General features: G+C 48.4%; 1 protein-coding gene across 2 annotated transcripts; it reads left to right on the forward strand.

The window, feature by feature from the left end:
• Positions 1-1,464: 1,464 nt before the first annotated feature.
• Positions 1,465-19,858, forward strand: setx (senataxin). Of its 2 annotated transcripts, none has more exons than XM_047014341.1 (25): positions 1,465-1,648; positions 3,743-3,922; positions 4,047-4,257; positions 4,444-4,553; positions 4,772-4,991; positions 6,230-6,349; positions 6,584-6,764; positions 6,895-6,997; positions 7,852-11,328; positions 11,499-11,598; positions 11,886-12,053; positions 12,410-12,633; positions 13,143-13,295; positions 13,534-13,702; positions 13,794-13,895; positions 14,008-14,126; positions 14,592-14,663; positions 14,858-15,007; positions 15,247-15,354; positions 15,477-15,661; positions 16,183-16,275; positions 16,409-16,609; positions 16,973-17,062; positions 17,298-17,385; positions 17,599-19,858. In XM_047014341.1, the coding sequence occupies exons 1-25, from the start codon at positions 1,610-1,612 to the stop codon at positions 18,679-18,681; spliced, it is 7,746 nt and encodes a 2,581-aa protein (XP_046870297.1). In that variant the 5' UTR covers positions 1,465-1,609; the 3' UTR covers positions 18,682-19,858. The 2 variants fall into 2 exon arrangements, with proteins under 2 accessions (XP_046870297.1, XP_046870298.1); XM_047014342.1 differs by lacking the exon at positions 1,465-1,648 and adding an exon at positions 3,077-3,253.
• Positions 19,859-20,061: the final 203 nt, after the last annotated feature.

Genomic DNA, 20,061 nt, shown 5'->3' on the forward strand with positions numbered 1-20,061 from the left:
CCTGAGGGGGAGAGGTGGGGGCCGGGCCCAGACCAGAGCAGAGCAGGGAAGCAGTGTGAACTGAACAGAATACAATCAAGTAATGATGGCACATCTTTAGACCAACAGAAGAGGGAACATTAAAAACCAAGTGAATGTATATGATTTCAAGAGAAGTCAACAATTTAAACTAGGATAGGAAAATATCTGTGTAAAGTTTGACGAAACTGACCAGAAAGGTTTCAAGGGGTTGAAATGTTTAAAGTAACTGTAAGCGAAAAATCTGAAAGTAAACTTGAAGGAATGCATATACAAGTTGTCTCACATTCTCTTCTCTCTGAATATTACAGACGGAGAGGCGAAAATCTGGCACAAGTACAACAAAAGGGTTTACACAAGCCCTTTCTCAAAGTGTTTATATAGGAAGTAATAAAAAAAGGAACTGTGTTTCTGTTGCGTGTGCAGAGTGATTTTCCCGTTCAACAAAGCCACTGCCACATAAATGCTATGCACAAACACATACATACTATACAGGGGTATAGTCTTGAGAGTTTCTCCAAACTGATTCATATCTCATTATAGTTGGTGTTAGAGAGGACAAGGGCTGGTTTGACTTGTTGAATGATATACCTGTATTTAAGCTTAGATCACCGAGCTGCTGTGCCTAACAACTACCACCCCATGGCAGAGAGCAATGATGCAGGAGGGAAGAGCAACCCCTGACCAGACTCTCTCTACAGCGCCCCATGTGTTCCAGATGAGTACTAGCGCTGTCCCACCCAGACGGACTTTGGTTGAGAGGGGGGCAGAGGCAATGCCAATTCCAACAGGGGCAGGTAATGAAATGCTGGACACTGTTTTGACCAAGCTAAGAGCCCCCAGAAGTGAGACATGCCATCCCAAGAGCAATCCCTGCATGGGAGGCTCAAGAGGGATCACACAGTCGAGGAGAAACTCAAGGCTAGGCAGGAGTGAGCTCAATGGGCCCTGGCAGGGCACTCCAAACAGGACTGATGAATTTAAAAGTGAAGTGTCAATTTTCCATTTGGTTAGGTTAAAATAAATATTAAAGTCACTCAATATTGTTAAATACAAGTCTTTCGAAATTGTAAATGGAAGCTTTGACTCCGTGTCCCTGTTGGTTACTTATTTTAGACACTCTGTACAGGCTCATATACTGTGTAGCCAGCGCAATAATTTAGAACGGCGAACAGACAGTTTTGCTGCAACTACGTAGTAGGTGTCCGTATATCACCGGATAAGGGACACCCCTGGAGCCATCAGAATCGTGTGTTCACTCAGACCATGGTATAAAGAGGGTTATGGAGAAGCCATTGTTCCTCCCCAGCACCCGTTGACAAAGCCTCTGTCTGCTGGGGACAAGGTCGGCATCTCCCCCCCAAAATATTTGTCCATGTGGTCGGACGCCGACATGGCATGAGATACTCAACAGACGGGGCGGGGCAACATAGCATTTATCCCGTGCTTCCCAACTTTACAACTGGCTCTGGAACCAATTGTCACTCCTAATGCCTAAACCTCACAGCCAATCAGAGGCAGAGTGGGGAGAGGTTTACAGACCCATCTTACATTATCTTCTAGTAGAAACAATTTTAATACAATATAAAAAATGATTATTGGTCTATTGGTCTATTGGATGTGCTTTACAGTAAGTGATGCTTTTGACTTTTGCTTTTTAAAGTAGTTCAACACAGGTAATCCTGTTAGTTTAATAGTTTTTTATGATGTATGCTACACAAAATGTTTTCTTTATGGTTAAAAGAACATGACATTGTTTACAAGAGCACAGATTCTGGCCTCTTCATTTTGCTCTCAAAGTGCACCAGATTTATGAGTTTAACTTTAAAATTCAATGCGTTTTCTTCCCGGACCTCCCTAGAGGGTCGGGGGTTCGCCGTATCCTTTTCACCTTTTTTCACCTGACCTGTTTGCATGCCTGTAGTTAATAGTGTGGATTTTTTACAAGATTGCACCGTGTGATGTATTTTAAAATGAATTTTCAATACTATTGTGTGAGCATGCAACTCGTGCAAAGGCTAACTGCAGTAACTTAATTTTTGTCAACATTGAGTGAAATTAAAGTGAACTTCTCAATATCGGCTTTATTTTGTGACAAGGTTTCAGAATTCAATCTTGCTCCGTTTTCAAGAAAAGTGGTATAAAAATAGCTGTAAATGCAAAAGCACACTTAAAACCGAGGCAAAAACGCAGTAAGTGTATAGTTACGCGCTCTGTAGGCTATCTGTTTCCCCATACATCGGACGCAATTCAACCCGAAGCAAACCGCAGTTAAGGGCCGTTTCTGCGCTCTGCACTGTTTGCCCCTACATAGGATGCATTTACTGCGGTCTTCAAGTCATTCAATTGGTCCATTTTTGAGCTCATTTATCACCAATCTCACCTGAATGAAATTGTATCTAGAGGGAAAATAATAATGGAACAAGCACTTAAAAGAAAATATCCAGATTATGGTTAAGTAATGTGCCAATGAGTTACTAAACCAACTGCGTTAAACCCACCCCCATAAGCTAGTAAAGTACAGTACCTTAACTCAAGCAAGCTAACGTTAGGTGATGACTAGCGTATTTCGCTTTAATCTCTTTCATGTTATTCAGTGTAGGCTACTTTTGCATACATTCATTGTGTAAAATACTGAAGACAATTATCAAAATTAATTCGTTTGTTAGTTCGTTTTTTACTGAAAATACAAAGAAAACAACTGTAAAACAACATACTGCACTTCGCTTCTGCATTACCTGCGTTAGCTATTTAAGGAAATCCAACGGCAGTCAGAGTGAAGTATCTGCATGTTTGGGGTCATGGGTTAAATCTGTGGCCGTGTTTTTTAATGAATAAATATTACTTCATTAATATAGGCCTATGTTCAATCAGTGCACTACGACTAATCTACCTACAACGCATCTGGCTGGATAATCAAAGAACTTTGAAGTAATTTTTCTCAGTTTCACTGAGGCACCCAAAATGCGTTGGTGGAAAAGGGGTATGTTTGCGTAGTTACTGCGGTTAGCTTTTGCAGGGCAGGTATCACACAGAACAAGGCGGAAGAGAAGGTCGAACGTCACTTCCCCACCAGTTAGCAACTTCGCTTGCGAAGGTAACGGCGAAGAATTTTTGAGATGGAATCAAACAGCATGTACTAGTAGTTGAATGCCATTACATGTTATTGGAACAGAGCTGTTTGTCTGATACATCGATTTAATGCACCTTTTATATTCAACACCGTTTAATTATGGTAAGGTTTGCTTTGGTCACAAAAACCACATCGCATTCCGGAAAAACATTGATTGACTTCGTACTGTTACGCTTTCTCTGGTTAACTAGCTACTACTAGAATTATTTTAGCAACTAGCTAGCTAGTTACCTGTCTAGACTAGCTATTCAGCTAACGCGTTACTTTTCCAAGGAAAGGAAGTTTCCCTCCGTTTTTATTTTGAGCTAGGGTTTGCGTGTTTGCTTTGTCAACAAAGCAGTTCTCTTCTACATGTGAGTTAGCATGTCAACAAAGTTTGCAGCGCAAAGGAGTCATGAGGCTTTATTAGAAAAGTGGACGCATGATATACTGTAAACATTGAATTTAAACTTGAAAAGCCGAACCCTGAGATCCTTTTGTTTATCCATATTATGTAAATCATTTTGTAAATCACTGACAGACGTTATTTACATGAGTTTCCTGTGCTCTGACCATCAGCATTATTTTTACCTGTTTGTTTTTCTCCTATAGATGAGTACCTGTCGCTGGTGCACGTCAGTTGAAAATGGTGCCGCAGAGCTGCTCCAGAGCTACGGTTCTGGCTCGCTCTCGGTCGAAGATGAGGAGGCGGTCAACGCGGACCTCTGCTTCTGCAACGAGTGTGTTCTGGAGTACCACAAAGCGAGGGAAAACTTCCCTGCACTGCATAAGGTGACAGTTTAGATGTGTTGTGCAGCATGTACACCTATGTTGTTTAATTGAATCTGAATATTACCGTTTTGGTCACCATCTTTATCTCTCCATTGACCCTGTCGCCTCCCATTCTTCCCAACAGAGGCTTTGGGAGCTGGAGACATCTCGGCTCGTCAGCCACTTCTCTCAGTTTTCAGAAGAGGAGCTGGAAGATGACGATCTCTGGGTCATCGAAGATAATCAGGAGGAGACCAAAGTGTCTAAAACAAACCCCGCGGAGTATGCTAATCTCCTACGCTTCCCTCTGCTAGAGATCCTGAAATACCCGTACCTAATGGCTCATCGCCAACTGAGTGAGTTTGATACACAACCACCAATTCACTTAAAGGTTCTCTTCTGAAGGGCAACTTGGGTGTAATTCTGTAGAGACCCGTGGAGTACCATTGTCAGTGTATATACGGAGCATTACACCCACTTTCTTTTCTTTGACGTAGACATGCTGGGCTGCATTCTCCTTCATATGTGCTTTTGTCCACCAGGTGAAATGTGTGTCGAGGCTCTTTGTAAGATGGAGAAATCAAACCAATCCTTTCAGGTTACTGAAAAAAACCCAGGCATCTACCTCCTCTTAGTTCATCCCAATGAGACGGTACTGCTCGTTGTAAAATAGTTTGCAAATATACACATGCAATGGACATATAGTCATTGTATCATCACACTATTGTCAGATGCTAATTGTGTTACCGTGGTGAGATGAACATTTTCTCAAGGTCTCCTTGAAAGGGTTGGGGGTTATAGAATAGTAACACCTATTCTACATCTTCAGAATCGACATGATCTCCTATATTTTCCTCCCCTCCTCCCTAGGTGAGGCGGTGGGCCATCAACGTGGCCAGGTCTCTGGGCAACGTGGACAGAGATGACTTCTATGACCTCCAGGAGATATTTTCCTGCATGTTCTGTGTTGTGGAGCTTGGAATCTCCCGGAACCTCCGGGGGATTGACATCACCTACGACCCCACCACCAAGATGACAATGCTGCCATCGCATCTGTATGATTCTAAGAACGACAAGAACTACTGGCTGGGTGAGGCATCAATCTCAATTTAGTTTGGTTATTCTTTTACATTGACTTATTTTGCGCGCTAGTTAGCTCCCTGTCACGTGACAACGGAGCGCAGTGACAAGGAGTGATTGATGGCTAATATTAACCAATAAAAAACCTGCATTAAAGTTTAGAACGTAAAGATGACGTTTAGTTGGTTATGTAACATTGGTTTGATAGAACGGTGGACTGGTCACTGTATCAGCTCATGTGGTGTAATTTTATCCAAGTCTTCAATCAATCTTTAAAGTAGAAAATGGCACTGGAACACTGCAAAGTTTGATTCAAAATGTTTATTGGTCTTCAAGACAAACAAAAATCCCAATAAACGTAAGCAGGTCCTGAAACCCAACTTATTTTTACCCCCCCGGGTATCCAGTTATACTATTTAATGTCCCTTCCTATTCTCATGAGTTATGTTACTATTGGTAATTACAACTGTGAATCGTCCCAATTTAGGCCTAGTGCTTGGGCTTCCCAAAACGTGGCTTCCCTTAGTTTGCCTGGACCCTTTATTGACTTAAGATTAGATTCTGGGTGTAGGGCCAAAAACCTTGACTTGTAGCCTATGCCTCTGTTTAAGAAGGAAGACATCTGTTCCTGGGTTGCCCCTGCTCCTTAGCCACTGATATACACATCACACACATGCTCAATGCCTTGTATGTGTGTGTATGTAATTCAGTGATATTGATAATCAGTCTACAGTTTAATATATGTTTTCCATTAATATAGAACAATACTAAAAGGGGTGATTCAAGAGCTTCCTTATTAATCTTAATCAATCTTTATCAATTTAACAGTGTGGTTTAATTTTCCACATCATAACCCAGGGCTCAAAATTTACTTTTTTACTTGGTAGTACTGGTCCTCCCAACTTTAAAAAGTTAGGACCTGCAGTTTGGAGCATCCATCGAATATTAAGAAGCACCACAACTAAAAAATGTGATATTAGATTTATTTATATAACGTTTATTGGATGGAACAGTGGACCGGTCACTGTATCAGCTCAAAGCAGGCCGATACTGCGTTTTGTAAAGAAACGAAAACAGGTCGCACCGTAACGATAATTTGCACCAAAGGTATTTCGAGGTCTCACAGATGCAATTTCTGGACCATATGCAACCAAAATGGTCGCAATTTTGAGCCCTGTAACTGTAAAAAGCATAGTGTGAGATATGGAAATGTCTGAAGCATTTGTGCTTTTCTTCATTTGGCTTCAGGCATCTGCATGCTTCTGACCCAGTTGGACACACAAGCCATGGACTCTCTGTTCCTAGGACCAGACAAACAGGCCAACATCCTCCAGTGCATCCTCAATACGATGAAGAATAGCATGGAGGGTAAGTCACTTTCAGTGAAGCTGACAAGTCGATGACAATGTGTTATTTAACTAGTTATCTAACTGCTTTAATCTTCCAAACATATTTACAATTGTTGTTGTTTTTTACCAGAGAGATTTGGTTGTGAAGTGATATTGTTGTAGATATCAAAAGTTAAAAACTGTAGTTGTTGCATTATGGGTTGCGTTAATCTCATGGAGCTGTCTTGATATATGTTTGCACCCTCCCCCGCAGACGAAGAGGAAGATGGGAAGGAGGACCCCTTCTGGCCGGCCCTGCAGTGCTTCATGGTGATCTTGGACCGGCTGGGCTCCAGGATCTGGGGTCAGATAGACCCCATCCCTGCCTTCACGACTATCACAGAGAGCGCCAGCTACATGAAAGAGATTGAATGCATAAGAAAGGAATCTCAGATGTACGAACGTTTCTGTTTATATACTGGCACATGATGTCTATACTTGTCTATACATGATCTCCCTTCTCTTGTGGAATTTGATGGAGAACTAATTATAGTTCCCCCCCCCCCCCCCCCCGCGTTTCTATAGGGCGCAAGTCAAAGTGGAGTTTGGGCTTGATGATGATGATGATGATAGCACGTTGACATGCAGTCAAATGGTGTATTGTGCTAACGTCCCAGACCGGAGCAAGGTAGGATAGCTGAAGCTACATTCTCACCATGATTTATTTTGGTCTGATTGTTTGAGAGTGTTTGACTCCAAACCGGAAATGTAAAGAATGTGGCCGTAGATTTATCTGCCCATACTTTTTGGACGTGGGAGCGAGCCCACTGCAGGCAGACCCGTCTCCAAACCACTGTCGTGGAAACCCGGTGTAACACCACTAGCACATTCCTGTGCTGAGTCATGTGATCACCTCTTGGACTTAAACCTTCCTTATGTTTCCTGCAGGGTGATTCCAAGAGTTTTCCGTGGGCTGTTAATCAACAGCGTCAGAAAGTCAAGGCCAGGGCAAAGGTTATTTAGTATAATATTAGCTTGCAAATATATTTCTTCATGGCACACAATGAAGTCAATCTCTGGGATTTAATTCCATGGTCCCTGTTAATGGAGACTCACAAGTAGCGAAGTGCACACTCCCTCAGATACACTTGGGTTAACCTAGCCTGGCATCGCCAGACCAATTAGCAAATGCAAATAGCAAGATGCGAATCACAGCATTGAGATGTCATCCCTGTTGCTAAACAAAAGGCCTCCTTTTCGTGTTAAACCCGCCCCATATCAGACCTGCGGTTGAAATCTGCTGGAATGGCAGGGCGGCCAGACCAATTCGCCAGAGAAAGTGAACCATGAGCTTGCAGACTGGTCTGGTTCCCAGGCTAGAGTTAACCATTACTTTTGAAATAAATCAACAAGATGCAGTACATCAATAGGGTCGAGGATAGGGTACCTGGGAAGTCAGTGATTTCTGGTGTACGAGGTAATAAAGAACTCTATTTCCCTCCATCTCTTTCCCTTTCTGTCTGTGTGTCTGTCTCTCTTAAGGAAAAGAGAGGGCGACGCTCCTATGGTGCGGACGGCAGCATGGTCTACGAGGAAATGAACTGTCTGGTGAATTACCTGCAGTCTGATCTGGGTCAGGCCCTGCGCATCCACAACAGCACCTTCCTGTGGTTCATCCCCTTCGTCAAGTCCATCATGGACCTCATCGACCTCAACAACGTACACATCAACGAGGTCATCCAGTATCTATACGGAGAAATGAACAGGGACTGGCAGGAACGAAGGTCGACCTGCGACAAGGTCTCCGAGTTCTTTACCCTCATTCTCATTTACATCATCAATCTGCACCTGGAGAGTGGATGCATGAACATGCTCTTCTACTGTGCCCCCAACTGGGTGGAGGTGTTGGTGAAGACTGCTACACTTCCCGGTGAGGCTTTCAAGGGCTTGGAAGTGCCAAGCTCTCACTCTGTCTCCTCCACTTCGTCATCGAGGTTGGCACCGCCTCGCAAGACGGCTTCGAACAGGGCGATACCTCAGGCTTGCATGGGTCTCATCCGGGCCCTGCTTAAGGAAGGCAGCAAGCTGTGCTCCAACACCCCTCAACAGACCGCCAAGTGTTCCCATTTCTTGGATCTCTTGAACCAGCAGATGAGAGGCCCCCAAAAGGATTGGATATTAAATGGGTTAGAGGTCAAGCATCTGCAGAACTGTTTGAAGCAGTTTGTCAGGCAGATGATGGACAAACCAGCTAGAACAATCACCCCACCAGCTGAAGCCTTGAATGCTGGCCATGCATCACCACCTGTTTGTGCACCATCTGACCTTCCAGGGCCAAGCGGTTTGATAGTAGGTAGCCGTCCCATTAAAGAGGAAGTATCGTTGGATTACAATGAATATGCTCCCCATAATGGCAGCAATCGTAGCGCACAGCTACTGGAAGCACCATCACTGAAGACGGAATTTATTGAGGTACCTGTAACAGCGAAAGACATCTCTGCTTCACCTCCGATCCCCGAGATGTCCTCTTTGAGACCAGATCTGGGAAGAATTCTGGAATTAAAATCCAAACTCAGTGAGCTGATGTCTAACAAGAATGCAGGCGTAAAGAACAGCATGGCCTTTGAGCGTCGGAGCAGAGACGAGACAGGAAGTCCCAAGCCCTCCACATCTAACTCTGACAGAACAAGGACAGAGGTTATTAGCCCCCCTGCTGATTCCACTGAAAGCGAATCCGTCGACGATACTCGCCTTTCGGTGTTGAAAAGAACGAACGTGATAGCCCATATACCTCCTGGCAGTGGGCACAAACTTGACAGATCCGTGTTCAATGAAACAAGAGAGGATGTCATTGTAATATCGGATGGCGATACCGATGTGGAGTCGGAGGAAGACCTTTTTTTTGTGAAGCAAATGATCAAGAGCAAACCCTCTGGCATGAACCACAGCCCGTGTTGTGAATATGAGGGGGACGAATCACAGGTGTTTGAGTTTGAGACGCAGGAAGATGTTGTATCTGCTTGGGCTGACTCGGGTCTAGAGGACGACAATGTGCAGCAAGTTGTTCCTCCCAAGACTAAAAATGATTGTCCCGTCAGACCAGCGTTTAGTGAAACCTCAGCTTTTCCTGAAAACGACACACAACCAATTTCAGATGAAGACATAGAAAGAGCCATGCTAGAGGCAGAGGAGGGGATAGCCAAGGAGAAGAGGCCTCCTCAAGATCGTAAACGTGCCACCATTGTCCCAAAAAATGATATTTTTGTAGAACCGAAACCACTTCCTGTTATAGCCCGGAGCAAGAAACCTGACCATGAAGAGAGGAGATCCAAAGTACATGCAATGATTGCCCCTCAGTTTACCATGCCGCTTCCCAAGACAGCAGACCATACTTCTGACTCCACTTGGAAAGAGAGGGAGGCCCAACCCTCTCTCTCGAAGCCTACCTCCTCCAGGACCGAGAAAGAGATCCAGGCTTCCTCCTCCTCTGCCTCCAATTCAAGGCCAGCCCAATCTACCTCCATGCCAGCGATTGTACCCCCAAAAAAGGTCCGTAAGGCCAAGGAGCCCGAGTCCACGGCGGAGAAGCTAGGTCTCAAAAAGAAAGAACGAAAGGCCTTTGATTTGTCCCAGCGATCCCGGGACTACGTGGACCAGCTGAGACTCCACGGCCAAGGAGTTCAAGTAGAGCCGGCAGGGAGGAAGCGCACCAGAAAGACCAAGAAGGCCAAAGTCCGTACCTCTGACACGCTTGTAGTGCCGGGTACTAAAAGGAAGCTCATACCCCCAAAGCAACTCCAGTTCTTCAGGCAAGCCAAGTCCAAGCAGCAGGGGAGTGGGTCGGGGACCCCAGCAATCCCCGGGGAGAATGCTGAGGAAGACGCCCGTGGGCAGAAAAAGAAAGAGCCCGAGCGAAGAGCCCTTCCACTCATGTTTTCAGACGAGGAGGATGAAGATGATCCCCTGCCTTGCTCCCAGCCAGATCCGGAGAAGGAGGTCTCCAAAGCAGCGATGAATGGGAACGCGCCAGAATCTACCACCACCTTGAGCACCGCCTCATCCAGCACAGATATTCCAATCTCCAAATATGTCCATGGGAAAGATGATGCCACTGCTAGCAGCTCTGGCCAGGCTGCCAGGGGGGAGGATATGCTTGGTAATGATAATTACGACTATGAATGGATGCTGTACACTCAAACAGGGACCACAGATATGGAGATGTCCTCTCAAATGGAGGAAAATGAAGATGGATTCTATACGCAGCGAGATCCTGTAGACATGGACATTGACGGAGACAGCCAGGAAGCCGCGGATGGAGAAGATCCGCCAGGCCACCTGCAGGCAGATCCGAACCACGGCTTCAAAAAACCGTCTGCGCCTCCATCTGCCACCGCAGCTGCTCAGAACGACGAGCGCTTGTTCCTGAAACCGGGCATGTCTCCGATGTCTTCCAGGAACGCCAAGCCGTCCACCACCAAGATCTATGCTTCGACGTCAAGGTCCAGAAGTGCTTCGCTGGTGCAGGAGATGGAGAAGACTGCTGCAGGTCCGGCTGGTTGTGCTTCGGGAAGGGGCAAGTTCATCAAGCCCCCCCAGCCTGTCCGGAGACCTGGTGTCCCCCAGCCTCACCCGCCCCCCCAAGCACAGTCTGTACAAATGCCTCCATCAAGACAACCATTATATAAATCCATTCCACCTAGAACCTTCCCCTTAGGGTCTATCCAGGTCCCCCAGCCTGTCCAGCCCCAAAGCTCTCCCTATAAGATCTACTCCAGACCCGAAGCCCCTGTGATAGCCAAACAGGCACCACCAAGGGACCCGAACATCCTTTTGGACCCCTCCACCCCTATCCAGAACATTCTAAGGTGGACCTACGATATGTTTACCAACTACAAGCAGTTTGGAGCGCCCACAGACCTGTGTGCCTTCCCGTTGGTGCCAGTGGGCACACACTTTAAGTCCTTCGATGAGTACTACAAGACCTTTTACCCTTTGTTGCTCATCAATGCGTTTGAAGAGGTGGGTGTTGTGTGGAATTTTTTGCATGCTTAAATTGCATAGCCCACACAGTAGATCGTAAGGCAAACCCAATAGAAACAAATTACTGCCTATTATGTTGGTGTTCATGGATCCTTTTTGCAGATCTATGTTCTGCAATTAATGCTTGGTTTTGGTCTCTCTGTCGTCAGCTTTGCTCTGATTGGCAGAAGAACAGTGGAACAAGACAGATGGGGCTGAACTTGGTCGGAAATGACTTCCGCAACGGTGTATGGAACGTCACTTTCAAGGGTAACTTTTGTGAAAAAGCCCACAATTCCTGTTACTGCTTAGTGGATGAACGATTAATAATCATTTAACTTTTCAAAACTCAAACCCGGTGAAAGCCATATTTTATTCAAACGATTGCCTCAATCCAATGTTGACAACAGACAGTGGTGAACAACTTGGCTTAGTTCACCGACGTCTCATTTTTCAACGGTGTCTGGGCTGCCAATGCTAGTAATTGGCATAGCTAGGATTTCTTTTGTTCATCTGCCCGTCCCATGCCTGCTTCACCTCAACCTTTTCCCTCTCAGCGAGCCTCACTCCCATTGAAGAGTCCCGTCAGCTATACCCTAAGGAGGATGACCTGGTGGTCCTGTGGCTGCCTCAGAACACTGGAGCTTACGCTATACGCGAGCAAGAACAAATGGAGCCCAAGGCATACTTCGGTTGTGTCCACAAGTCCAACGTCCTAAGCGAGGGTAAGGATGATCGCTTGGAATGTTAAGGGAACGGAATGTCACAGGATCAAAGTTGTATTCCCCCTCTTCCACCCCACCCCCCCCCTAGTTGTACATGTTTGTCCCTTTATTCAAATATTCATTTCCTGTCTGATCTAGGAGTCAGATGGCTGAGCGGTTAGGGAATCGGGCTAGTAATCAGAAGGTCACTGGTTCGATTCCCGGCTGTGCCAAATGGCGTTGTGTCCTTGGGCAAGGGCACTTCACCCTACTTGCCTCGGGGGGAATGTCCTTGTACTTACTGCAAGTCTTACTGGATAAGAGCGTCTGCTAAATGACTAAATGTAATGTAGTGTCTATCCACCACCCCTTCCCAGGCCAGTCCACCATCCTAACCATGATCATCAAGACCTGTGGGAACGTCACGTCGGTGAACAAGATGCCCGTGCGGTGTGAGGTGGTGGGTTCCCTCATCAGCACCCTGCGGGAGTTCAGGGCCCTGGTCAGTCTGAAGAGCAGTCCCCTGAACAGGTCCCTCCTGGCCCCCCAGATCTCCTACTTCACCCCTGGCGAGTTGGACGGCCCCGCCCTCAACCTGGCAGTGAGTTCTTGTTGTTTGCTTTGTCATTCAGCCTCTGAAGTTGAGGTCTTATAAGGAAGGCTTTCAGAATCAGAAAGGGTTTTATTCGCTGTGAAAATTTGCACAGACAAGGAATTTATTTTGGAAAGAAGGTGCATACATTAAACATATTGGAATCGTAAAACTTAAATATGTGGTCTAACTATCCAAAAGGTACAAGTCTACCTAATACTAATACAAAAGATAAAATAAAATATAAGTATACAAATAATTTACAATATAATTTTTTTTAAATACAAGAGATACAAATAGTGTCATAATTTGATGAGCTAGTAAGGAGTTGATTCACTGGAGTATACTTTTCCCCATTTAGTTCCACTCTGGTGTACCAGGCAGTAGGTAACAGTACAGTTTTACATGTAGTGGTTTGTGCGTGTGCCTTTCTTTGACGCTAAATTGACACGTGACAGTCCCTGGAAACGTTTGTGTGGCATGTTGTGATTGAACCACGTTCGCTGTGGTGTTCTCAGGAGTATAACTCAGAACAGCTGAAGGCCGTAAGGAACGGGGCGTCTTCTGTCAGGAACCAGGCCAAGGGCCCCAAGGTCTGCCTGATCCACGGACCTCCAGGAACAGGCAAGAGCAAGGCGATTGTAGGCCTGCTCATGAATCTCTTCTCTGGGGTAAGACCTGCGGTAGCGCCGGGCGCACAGCTCCATAGACCCAGGTGTGCACGGATTGAGTTCACCTGGCACATTGTGATGCTCGTCTTTGCACCTCTGACGTGATTTCACCGTGCCAGGTGAGAAGTTCATCCCAGGATAAATTGTAGTATCCTATTATTAATAGTAGGTTTAATCTGCCTTGTTTCAAACACCAAATCAATGGATCAAATGACACTAGATTGATAATGCCTCGCAGGGTGCCCAGAGCATGGCCCCTACTTCCGCCAACCGCCTCTCCAAGCCCCGTCGTCTCCGGGTCCTCCTCTGCGCCCCCTCCAACGCCGCCATCGACAACCTGATGAAGAAGGTCATCGTGGCCTTCAAGCAGAAGCACCTGAGCCTCGGCCTCGGGCAGCGGCCCCAGGGTACCTCTCTCTGACGCGCACGCCGACACAGCAACCGTGTGCCGGGGCTGACCGTCGGCTTGTGGTGACACTCGTGCATGTTTGTGTGCAGGCAACTGCGGGGACATCAACCTGGTGAGACTGGGCAGCGAGAAGGTCATCAGTAAGAAGCTCGCCGACTTCAGCCTGGACAACCAGATCAAGAGCCGAACGGGTGACGCATGCATGTTATTGAAATGGGGAAACGACATGAGGAGACCGCCTCTCGGAGCGTAGCAGTTATCCTTCAGACTATTGCTGACCTTTGTGTGTGTGTGTCCCAATAGAGAAGGCCATGTTACAAAACCCAGACGTACACCGGCGCAGAGCTCAGCTTGAGGACTGGATCTACAAAATCTCCTTGGAAATCAGCTGTGAAAAGGCAGCAAATAAGGACAGTCCTAAGGTACACACACACGACACGACACACAGACAGAATCCAAAGACAAAGCACAAATCTGACACGCGTCCCTAAAATACAGATCACAGCCATGTGTACTATTCTTCACCAGATGGGGTCGCCAGAGCCCTGTATATACATTACCTCCACTCATTTTGTCCACTAAGTCGGTGGTTCTCAACCCTGCTCCTCAAGTACCCCCTGTCCTGCATGTTTGAGACGTTTCCCTGTTCCAACACACCTGATTCAAATGAATGGTCGTTAGCAGGCTTCTGCATAACTAAATAACGACCAATTCATTTGAATCAGGTGTGTTGGAGCAGAGAAACATCTCAAACATGCAGGACAGGGGTTACTTGACGACCAGGGTTGAGAACTACTGCACTATGTAGTCCTTTCAGAGAATAATAATAAAAGAGGGAATTGTAGTCTTTTTTCACGCTGATATGTTTCTTCCTTATGTATATGCAGTACAGGGAGTTGGTTGAGAAGAAGACCAGACTGGCCAACGAGAGACAAGCCCTCAGCAGTGAGCTCAAGCAGGTGAGAGTCTGTTTTATATCTCTAACCTCAACAACGTACCCACTGGTAACCTCCTTATCAGACACAATTTAAATAAAATAAACAAATTAAAAACAAAATTGTTTTAAGGGCAAGAACTTTCTAGAAATATCCATTCCACCATCTCACTCTTTTTTTTATTTCCCCTGGCCTCTTTCCCCTCCTCCCTCTTCCAGAGTCGCAGTAGGAAGCAGGAGATGCAGGCCAGGGTTCTCAACGACGCTCACGTCATCTGCTCCACGCTGAGCACCAGCGGCAGCATGGTCCTAGAGTCCGCCTTTCGACGCCTCGGACACGAACCCTTCAACTGCGTCATCGTGGACGAGGTCAGAGTCGGAACGCCGCTAGGGTCTCTGCTCAGCTGAAAGGGTTAGATAGGATGAGAAAGATCGCAACCTTTTCAAATAGTTTCCTCGTCTTATCATGCCTTCCATCTGTAAGTGAATTAAACCTAGGTGCGTAATCATTTTCCTTCCCCACCAACAAACCTTTACCCGACTGACATCATGCCCATGTGTCTGTGTCGTTTCGTGCGCATGCGTGTTTGGGTTTCCACGACGCCCAGGCAGGTCAGGCCACAGAGACAGAGACCCTGATCCCCATGCTCTACCGCTGCAGCACACTCATCCTGGTGGGAGACCCCAACCAGCTGCCCCCTACTGTCGTCTCCCAGGTACTGCAGCTCCCACTGCGAGCGGCTTCAAAACGCCTTCAGCGACCCGCGCACACGCTCTCTCTCTCTCTCCCATGTAGTGTGGTCTCTCACCCTCGGCGTCCCTCCCCTCTCTCTCTCAGAAAGCGAAGGAGCTGGACTACAGCCAGTCTCTGATGGCCCGGCTGTGTCAGCGCCTGAGCCTCCTCAGCCAGGAGCAGGGCTGCCCCAGCCCCGTGGTGTTCCTACGGAAACAGTACCGCATGCACCCCGACATCTGCGAGTTCCCCTCCAAGCACATCTACAACAAGATGCTCCTCACAGACAGGTAGGTCTCTCTCTCTCTCCCCTCCCACCCCGCTCATCACAGACAAGTAGGTCTCTCCCCCCCCCCCCCCCCCCCCCCCCCCCCCCCCCCCCCCATGCTCCTCAGACAGGTAGGTCTCTCCCCCCCCCCCCCCCCCCCCTGTTAACCACAGACAGGTAGGTCTCTCTCTCTCTTCCCCCCCCCCCCTGTTAACCACAGACAGGTAGGTCTCTCTCTCTCCCCCCCCCCCCCTGTTAACCACAGACAGGTAGGTCTCCCACCCCCTCCACCCCCACCGGGGGAGGGCCCGACATCTACTGTACATCTACTGGGAAAAGAGTCGCTCACCCTTAGAACCCCTTCCTCTCTAAGGTGGACAAGGGTGTAGGGGTGGGTCCATCCTCTCACCTGTATTAGCTGCTCTTGACTAGTTGACCTGAAAACACGGGGCGACGAACGTCTGGTAGTGGACCAAACAAAGTCCTGCACTACGGAATTCAACATGGTGGGTAACCCTGGTGTGTGTGTGTGTGTGTCTGCAGTGCTACAGGGGAGGAGAGATGTGCTGCCAGCTGGCCTTTCCAGCCCTACCTCCTGTTTGACGTTGCGGATGGCCAAGAGGTCAAGGACAGAGAGTAAGGAGGCTGCATGCTCGAGAATGACCCCTGACCCCCGACTCGACCCCCCCCGACGGGTGAGTTGGCCGGGCGGCCTTGACGGACGTCTCGTTGGCTGACCCGCTGTGTTCTCCTCGCGTTTTCCCCAAAGGTCGTTCTGCAACGAGAAGGAGGCGCGCCTGGTGCTGCTGCTGCTGCGGCTGATGAACGGCCACGTGCTGGCGGCCACCAAGAAGCAGGCGGGCGCCCTGCTGGACAAGAAGCAGGTGAAGGTGGGCGTGATCACGCCGTACAACGGGCAGAAGGAGCGCGTCAGGAGGGAGATGACGCGGGAGGACTTTGGATACGTCCAGTGAGTCTACCGGCCCGTGCGCACACACACACACACGTTTAGACTCATTTACATTTAGTCATTTGGCAGATGCTCTTATCCAGAACGACTTACAGTAAGTACAGGGACATTCCCCCCCGAGGCAAATAGGGTGAAGTGCCCCTGCCCAAGGACACAACGTCATTTGGCACGGCCGGGAAATCGAACCGGCCACCTTCTGATTCCTAGACCGGGTCCCTAACCGCTCAGCCACATGCCTATGCACACACACACGGTCTCTCTCTGTTGATCTCTCTTTTCTCTCAGTCTTTGTCCTCCTTGTGTCTCGTCCCCTCTCTGCCGAGGGTGGTTGTTGACGCTGGGTCCTGCTGTGTTTGGCTGCAGGGTGGTGGTGGACACAGTGGACGGCTTCCAGGGCCAGGAGATGGACTGCATCATCGTGTCCTGTGTCCGGGCGGGCCAGGACGGCATCGGGTGAGGACACGACTGAAGAGGGAGCAGGGGGATGGTGGGGGGGGGGGGGGGGTCACTGTGTGTGTTGATGACAGTAAGGCTAAACTCTTTGTCGGCGTGGGTTAAGAGAGGAGGCTAGCCCTGTGTGTGTGGGGGTGATGGTTGGCCCTGTCGGTGAAGGGTCGAAGGTTAGCCCCGCAGGTTGACTTTGAGACTCATCTACTGTATAACGTTCATGTTTGCTGTTGCCCCACAGGTTTCTGGCTAACAGACAGCGGATGAATGTAACCATCACACGAGCCAGATGTAGCCTGTTCATTCTGGGTCACCTGCGCACACTCAAGGTTGGTTTGGTCAGATATGTGTGGGCGTGGCTTATATCCATGACTAGTTCTTCTTTATTAGTATAAACACAAACACACCTTGGATTTATTGACATTTCCAATCCAGTCATTGATGTCCTTTGCTAACACCTTGCAGATGAAGTTGATTCTGACCCGTTCCAACTTATCCTTTTCGGTTCCTCCCACACACACACACACACGCACACACACTAGGGCGACAGTGACTGGGGTGCGCTCATCAATGACGCCAGCAGGAGAGGCACCATCGTCCGCGCTGAGGAGAAGGCCTTCAACGGCGCCGTCCAGAAGATCTTCAAGCCCTCGCCCTCCCTCGCCCGGAACCTGTCCTACCTCGCTCCTAACCCTTCCTCCCAACCAGAGGCCCCCAGGCCCGCCTCCGTCAGTCAGCGTCGCTCCACCTACCCCGTGCCCTCGGCCCAGGCCAGTGGCCTCTCCCTCCAGCAGCACCCCAGCGACGCCTCCCCTCCCCAGGTCGTAGCGCGACCCACCGACCCCCGGCTGGCGGCGAGAGTCCCAAAGCCCCCCGACCAGAAGGCCCAGTCGCTCAAGCCCCCTTCCGCCCGCCTGCCTCTCGCCCCCCAGGCTCTCCAGAAGAGAGAGGAGGCGTCGCCCCGCTGCCCCCCTCCGCCCCCCCAGCCCAGGGTCGAGGCTCTTCGGGAGACGGGCCGAGACCATGCGGCGGTCAACAGAAAAAGGGTCCGCTTCAGTGACACTGGGCAAAAGCAGGTCAAGAGCACTCAGGATATCAGCTCGTGGGCGCCCTCTGCAGGCGGCAACAGCAGCAGCAGGGACCCCAGAGCAGCCGTGTACAACCGGGAGGCCCAAGTGGACGGCTGCCGAACCGCGTGCGCCCGGGACCCCGCCGCCGAAGCCCCCCGCCGTCCCAGAGGACGACGTAGCGATCCCACCCCGCGGGGGGACGCCCCCAGAGAGCCGCGAGCAGGGGAGGCCAGGAGAGAGCCCGCTACGAGCAGCCCCAGTGGGGGAGAGGCAGAGGAGCACCAACGCATTCGACCCATGGACCACTCCCATGAGAGGGGCTCCAAAGCTCTCCTGCTAGGGGCCGGAGAGAGGGACACGCACTCTGTTTCAGGAGCCGCGCCCCCCCCAGCACCAGGGGACCGGACGGCCCGAGACCCCCGATTGACTGGCTCCGCCCACAACAAGGCTCGCTCCCCGCACCTCGACCCCCCCACACACGCCACCAAGGGACTGAAACGCTCCTTAGACCAGCACAGGGACGGCCCCTCCAGTTCCAAGAGAGCAAAGAGATGAGTGGAACGTCTTAGTTTGGTTCTTTTTTTTATATTGATTTGGTCAAAGGTGTGGACTTGATGAGAGAGAGAAGAGTTCTCCTCAGACCCAAAGTTCTCAACAAGAGTCTAGGTTTCGATCTCGGCCGTTTGTCCTGGGTCACTTCTGATGTGTCTTTATAACTACGGCCCAATTCCACTGTGGGCTGGATTTTTGTTTCAGTTTTCCCTTGTTCAACAATGTCAATGATCTTGCCAAGAACACTGGGATGAAAACGGGTGTTTTTCCAGATGTAAAGTAGAGCCACTTAAATGCACTTAATGCAATACGTGTGTGTGTGTATATATATATATGTGTATATATTATGTCGATGCTGTTGTTTTCTTTTGTGATCAGTTTTTGGGGACTGATTGTGTGAGATTCTCTTTTACATAGCCCCCCTCCCCCCCTCCCCTTTATTCCTAAAGCTGTGTGTGTATTTGTACTGAAGCCGTTTTAACGTTTGTCTTTTGGTTTCTCATCATTTCCATATCCTGTTTCTAACTAAAATTCCACTCAAAAGTCAGAACTCGAGCTAATGGCCTCTCTGATAACCCCAAGGTTGACATCTGGGGGGGTGCTGACAGTAAATAGACCTGGAGAGAAATGCATAATATAAGACAGACTTTCTGAGCTTTTTGATTGGTTCAAGTGAAGAGGGGGGAGATAAATCAAGGGTGCCCAGACTGAGTGGGTTTATGAATGGTCTTCCAACCAGATGTAGTTTAAGGAAAAAGCTTCTCGTCTCGGTCAGGGATACATAGAGAGACCTGTGCAGTATCCCTTGCTATAGGTTTCGTTCAGCAGCTGCCAAAATGATTCCCTCCCTTGGTTATCTGCATCAGATTATGTTTGTACAATTTCTTTTTCCAATTTTCTTTTAAAGATCTTACCTTTTGTTGACGTACCAGGTGTGGCTTAGAGACACTTTCAAATATATTGGGAACCTGTTGAGCCAGAGACCTAAACGTGGATTTGTTTTTAAATCGACCATAGTTTTTTAAGCATTACGTTCTATTGCGTATAATAAATTGGTGCCCTATTTTGAGAGGATCTGCAGAACTCTGTTATGTTCTGAAACTTGGACGAGACTGTCCAGAGCTTTTTTTTTTTACTTTTTCACAAGATGCTAAAATAAAAAGAGAACTTTGTTGACTGACTCTTGTCCTTTTATTCTTCCTCTATCAAATCTTCTTTCCCCTCCTGCAACACCACTCCCTAATATGTAGTGTCAGCTGGTATGATCAAACCTATTACTTTTCTGACTCCCCTTTCTGACATGCCCCGCATCGTAGATCGCGGATGAGACATTCAGAACACCGCCAAATGTCTCATCCGAAGAAATGCCTATGTGCAGATACC

Source organism: Hypomesus transpacificus, unplaced genomic scaffold (genome assembly GCF_021917145.1).
Source record: "Hypomesus transpacificus isolate Combined female unplaced genomic scaffold, fHypTra1 scaffold_241, whole genome shotgun sequence".
NCBI classification, from domain to species: domain Eukaryota; kingdom Metazoa; phylum Chordata; class Actinopteri; order Osmeriformes; family Osmeridae; genus Hypomesus; species Hypomesus transpacificus.

What these genes read in the sequence shown, in the direction of transcription:
- setx (XM_047014341.1), top strand. Translation starts at nt 1,610, where the DNA reads ATGATTATTGGTCTATTGGTCTATTGGATGTGCTTTACA. An exon ending in TAGTTCATCCCAATGAGACG is followed by an intron (nt 4,554 to 4,771) that starts GTACTGCTCGTT and finishes CCTCCTCCCTAG; the next exon opens with GTGAGGCGGTGGGCCATCAA. An exon ending in AAGATGCTCCTCACAGACAG is followed by an intron (nt 15,662 to 16,182) that starts GTAGGTCTCTCT and finishes GTGTGTCTGCAG; the next exon opens with TGCTACAGGGGAGGAGAGAT.